The sequence below is a fragment of the Prionailurus bengalensis genome, chromosome C2 (assembly GCF_016509475.1).
Source record: "Prionailurus bengalensis isolate Pbe53 chromosome C2, Fcat_Pben_1.1_paternal_pri, whole genome shotgun sequence".
NCBI classification, from domain to species: domain Eukaryota; kingdom Metazoa; phylum Chordata; class Mammalia; order Carnivora; family Felidae; genus Prionailurus; species Prionailurus bengalensis.
In genome coordinates, this window is record NC_057350.1 from 31,199,610 (window position 1) to 31,205,609 (window position 6,000).

Consider the following 6,000-nt stretch of genomic DNA (forward strand, 5'->3'; position numbering starts at 1 on the left):
AAAAGCGTACATGGGTGCCTTCACAAGAGAATGAGTCATGACCCAAAGTAGTGACCAGAGCAGAAAGCTATTATATCTTTTAGACAAAGAAGCAATAAATTTGTGAAGGTTTTAGGAAACAGAAGGGTTTGGGTAGGAGCAGTCAACGGTAAAGAAGTAACTCAGAAGAAAAGGGTTAGTTTAAAAAGGTTTGTTTGCACAGTTTCTCAGCCCCCAAACTCCCTGTCTCTGGGAATAAGAATATCCTTCTTCCTGGTACAAGGAGGGTATCTTTCACGTGGGAGTTTTAGGACCTGTTTCAGAGAAAAAAACTTGGGTTGAGGGAGGGAGGTCAGAGTGACCTTCCTGCTTCTGTTGGTTTCTCAAACCCTTTCAGCTTCAGATATTCAGTGTGCCAAGGTGTCATATTTGGCAGTAGTATGTCCTGAACCTCAACAATAATATTGGCACAATAGACAAATTTCAGAACAGTAGAAATCTTGCTGTGCTATGAGAAAAAAAATTGTTTATGACTTTGAGCAGTTTTGGTCATAATGTAGACCATTGCTATTTCCAGCTGTCTATTAAATAAACATTTCTTCTATTTCAAGTCTGACTTATAGTATACAAAAATTGCCTATCTTTAGACAATTAATTTTAATATTTATAAGTTAATTATTTGTAGTTTTGTTTACCTTTTTAACTGAGCATATAAAGAAAGGGAAACATATTGGCCCTTTGTTAGTTTTTAAAGAACCTCAAGAATTTTTCATTCCCTACTTGATGTCTGTCTTTATTCATTTATTCATTTATGTATGTATGTATTCATAGAGAACCTGTGCAAGTGAGGGAGATAGAGAGGGCTGGGGGAGGGGTAGAGAGGGTGAGAGAGAATCTTGAGTAGGACCCACGCTCCACATGGAGCCACATGCGGGGCTCGATCTCACGACCCTGAGATCATACCTGAGCCAAATCCAAGAGTTAATGCTTAACTGACTGAACCATCTAGGTACCCCTATTTATTTGTTTCTTTCTTTCTTTCTTTATTTATTTTAAGAGTCAACTTTTTAAAGTTGATCTTTGATTTCAGTTCATTTGAAGTACTTTGATTATAATAACATATTATATATATATATATACATAATTTTCTTTTTGAATAAAGAGCCAGCATTGATAGTTAGTATAACTAATATATAAAAATATAATATCAGCTGACAGAGAAAGATAGGATGTCACAATATGTCACAGTAAGAAGCACTGAACTCTTGGTGTTAATTTTTTTCTTGAAATTGACCACTTCTGCTATCCAATGTCCAAATTATACTTGTTGAGTATTTTCAGCTGCTTATTTGAATTCAGCTTAAAAGCAATGCTGAAGGAACAGCCTTGGGTTCCAGTCTTAGCCCAGAACAAGTAAACTACCTTCCTAATCTCCACCCCCTTATCTTAAAAATCGCATTACTATTATGCTTACATCACAGACTGGGGGATGTCATGAAATAATGGAAAGTAAAAGTACTTTCGGACTGTAAGTTATTTCTTGACTAGAGTTAGCATTATTGTTTTCTATTAGTAATCTGATTATTAGTAAGATATGTTTATAATTTTTAATTTGAGTCATGACTACTTGGATTTTTCTTTGACTTTTAGAATAGTTAGAGATTCGCAAGAAGTGCAGAAATAGCTCTACCTGGATTTTAAATCCCCAAGTTTTGCCGTTTCTTTTTCTTTCCCTTCCCCTAAGTCCATTTTCTTAACTTTACACACTCACCAAGGCTATCTGATGATGTCATCTTCGTTGATTATCTGTTTCACTTTTTGTTATACTGGTCGGGATGAAAGACTACTTACGTTCAATACAAACTTATTTCTGATTTTTTTAATCTCTTTGTAGAGTAACTGAGAGGAGACATGCAAAGCTGCTCTGAAGGACCACCAGGTCTGAACTCATGGAAGTGATGACACTAAACAGTGCAATGAACAATTTCTTTATTTATGTACTATTAAAAGACTGTAAATGCAATGTAAAGACACACAGCCACACATATCCCACAGATATTTTACTTGTGTTCTTCTCTTAAGTACACCACCCACCTTAACTCTTTCTTGTCAGGAGTATATACAAAAGAAAGAAAACAAAACTCGCCCTCCAGGAAGAAAAGGATTTTCCTCTGTATATAATTTCTTTTGTGCGTTGCTATGCAAGCTCACTCTTTTTAGCTCTGTTCATACTATTGTCTGTTTTTATTGGTCTGTTGTACTATATGTGAATTAATAGGCTGTGGTGCCATATATTAACTTTTAATTGTGTAACTTTTATGTTTAAATTTTGCACTGCAATTTTATTTGGTGATAAGCACAAATCTCTACTCCTCGTGACATGAAGAACAAGACTGAATGTGAAGGGAGTTTCTGTACTGTAAGCTAGGCTGGATATGCTGGTTGGAACCAATCATGTGAGATGGTTTGCAGTTGGGGTGTAGAAACAGGAAGATGCAAAGGAACAGTGGTGTTGGCGAAGTCTTCCTTGAGTACCAGGGACTGAGTCAATAAAAAGAAAAGCATAAAGGTGGCTTTTACTATTGACAAAACGCAGGGGTCAAAGAAGGAAATCTAAGTCTTAAGGCTAAATAGGTATTAAAATACACAGGTAGCAAAGATGTACTAAACTCGCTAAAAAGAGAAAGAAAAAGAAAATGAAAATGAAAGTTACATGTAGCATCAACTTTACCTGTCATTGTAATTGACCCATCTGAGAATTATAACAAGCAAAAGGAAATGAAGGTGTTTCGCAAGAGCTGTGTTTGTATTACAGTGTTTTCAAGAAGCATTTTCTGAATTACCATAATTAATCTCTCCAACTCATTAAGTCAGGATTTAATATGAAGTTCCCCAAGGAAACAAACAAAATGAACTCTAGAATATCTAGCAAATAGTTAAAGAGGCAATTTATTATTAGGACATACTCGGGCTGCTTCCAAATGCAAAAACTCTATTGCAATATCTTGTTTCATCTTTCTGATACATGTTCAGTACACACTAGAGGATAGAGCTGCATCGCTTAAATTTATGACTTTGAAAAAAATCATGCAGTCTATAGACAATTCTGTGTTTTGTTTGACTAAGAGGTGAAGTTCATGCCACCAGATGTATAGCCAAATTGTAAGTGCTTAAAAAGCAGTGCTCAGAGTATGTTCAGTTCACAGTAAGTAGATTTATCGAAAGAAACATTTTATGGTACAGTCTCAGAAATTGGCTACCGACTAAAATATGTTTGACCCATTTTGAATGAGTAAATTGAAAAGAAAAATTTTAAAGGAGAAACAATGCATGTTTATACGCTTTTTAAATAAAACCAAACCTCGTTAAGTGGACATTAATCACAGTGTCCTGCCTCATTTGTTGTCACGACTTTGAGAACAAGAAATTCCTGAACATCAGTCATGTATGGTCAAAATGAATATGGCTTCGAAATATATGTAGCCACTGTACGTGAATAGTGAAGCAGTCCAGTAGAAGAAAACTTCCCTGAAATTCCCACTTGTGACATTTTTCCATGTGCTGCCTACAACAGCTGTAAATTCGACTTCTAGTTATACTTTCTCATGTTTTCCCTACGATGTGCTCAGTAGTTGTACTCTGAAAAATATTCGATGTAACGATTAGAATCAATCGTAAAATATGGGACCCGCTTGAGTGATGATTCATACTCCATGCATTATTGGCTCAGTCACCAATTCTATGTCATATTTGTAATAGCAAAGGGATAACATAATTTGATTTTTCCCTTTTTTGTTTCCTGAGACTGCATCAAGACAGGCAAGAGTGGAGGAAACTAATGTTCTTTATGGGCCCCAATGTTTTTGGTGCCATGTGGTTCATTTCTTCACTGAAGAGAAAAACTATTCTGAAACATACTTATTAAATGCTGGAGCAACTTTCTATAATCAGTGCCTGATTTGAATGCAGTTTGGTTTCTCTGGGTCAGATTGTCCACGGAAGGTGAAAAGTTTCTGTGAAGAATGAGTACATAACATTCACAACAGTAGGATGTGAGGAATTTAATTTCTACTTATGCGGTTCCCTACTTCACCTCTTTCCGTTTAAAAACAAAGTTTTGTTCGTGTTCCCTCTTTATGCTATTCTATAACCCACTTTAGATTAAAGCTTTAGTTCATTACATTTATTACACATAGACTTTGTACCCTGGTAAAAGGTGTATGTGACTAATAAACCAAGACTTCAAAATTAGATTACATGTATGCAAGTGACTTCAGGAATAACATAGGACATAGCCTTAAACCTTCTTATTTTCAGTGTATAAAAATTAACTGTTCTGGTTAGCTTTTGGCAACAGAGACCTTATGGTTGGTTACCTAGAATGTTCTTTTAGAATATTCCACATACCCTTTTAAATCTAATTTTAAACAAATTGGTCAGTAAAACCTTGCACCCAATATATCATCCTCACAGATTTAGAACAAGATCAAATGCTGTGGCAATCCAAATGACTTCAGGAATCCTGGGGGAAAAAATCAAAAGCTTTTGACAACTTGGTATATGTAAAAAGCTTCTAATCAGCATAAGTCAGAATGTCGTTAAAGAAATACAAACATGTATGAGAATGTCATTTTTTTCATTTTGTAGCCCAATGAATGTCATTAGAAATCACTGAGCTCACTCTTCTTCAGGTCTAAACAAGGCCTGTATAAGTTGTCAGAGGGAAATCTGGATGAAAGAGAATGTAAACTTATCTCGCACTCACAGGCAATGCCACAGTGCAGCCAGGCCCTGAACAATACAGCTCCATTCTCAACGCGCAGTCTCCATTGGGGAAATGCCCATCAGTGTCCCAGCTCAGGAATGCCTCAGTGTGTGCAGAGCGCCCCACCCCTCCCCAGATCTTTTCCATGATGTATTTAAAGTAGGATAGTCCAGGGACTTGACAACAATGGATTCCTTCATAGGATTCGAACTCAGTACAAGGGAGCATATAGGAAAATCAAGACCAACACTTAAGATGTCATATAACCAAAGGGAAGTAAAAATGTTGCACGTATACTTGCTCTAACAAAACAGATAAAATGGTGTTCTTTGTCATAGTTTAATGCTCTGGGAATTTAAATATATCTTCAATGGGATTCAAGTTGAAAGTTTATATGAGCTTTGATAGAACACCTCCAATTTCTGTTCAACAAATTTAGGTAATTGTCCATTGACAACATAATTATAATAATGCCGATGAGCTCTAAACTGTGGTTTATCTTCGCCACTGGAAAGTGATTGTGTATCAGTATTAAAGATATGCAGATCCATGACATTCACTAATTTGTACATCTGCTTCTGTACATTGTATTTATCAAGTTACATGCCAAGAATTGGTGTAAAGCAACATGTCTTTCCACATTATCTTAGAGATGAAGTTACTTTTATTTTGCTTCTCTATAATGTGTACTTCAAATGGAACCCCATACCTTTTTTAAATGAATTTCAGTTTACTGATTTTTCTTATCTCATCATTTTCAAAATCATTTATTGTGACTTTAAAGTGTTGCAAGATAAGGGATTTTGTGGCCGTGGGTAGACTTTTTATACTTTGTTTTATAGATTGACTTTTTTTTAACTAGTTTGTTTAAGTCACCAAACAGCGTCCAAAATCTTAATGTGTTTCATTTGATGTTGTTAGACCAGAAAAGAAATTGGCATAAAATTGGTTAATAGTATTGTCAAAGAATTGTGTATTGTGTACTCACTGGGAAAAAATAAAATATATTCACATTTCAAATTTGTAAAAAAGCCATTTATGTAAAACAGACTTGCCTTGTAGAATAATCAAAACAGACCATACAGTCACTTGTGCAACACCCCATTAATATTTTGTGACCAAATGCAAAATCTTATTTTCTCGTGTGGTAATGGGTTGGGCAGTGGTAAATACAAATAGGAACTGACTTATATAAATGACTATACTAATGACACTGATGAATACAAAAAAGCATTTGAAATCATAGATTCCACTCT

The 6,000-nt window shown here is 35.3% G+C and overlaps 1 protein-coding gene across 19 annotated transcripts in view; it reads left to right on the plus strand.

Moving 5' to 3' along the window:
* The window catches only part of ROBO2 (roundabout guidance receptor 2), a 1,723,333-nt gene extending 1,717,569 nt beyond the window's left edge, over positions 1–5,764 (plus strand). For 18 of the 19 annotated variants that reach the window (XM_043593855.1, XM_043593859.1, XM_043593851.1 and 15 more), the window contains one exon: positions 1,874–4,230. In XM_043593855.1, the coding sequence (XP_043449790.1) occupies positions 1,874–1,875 (2 nt within the window). In that variant the 3' untranslated portion in view covers positions 1,876–4,230. Of the gene's footprint in view, positions 1–1,873 lie in introns of all 19 variants that reach the window. The other variant, XM_043593853.1, reaches the window with a different exon arrangement.
* The last annotated feature ends 236 nt before the right edge of the window (positions 5,765–6,000 follow it).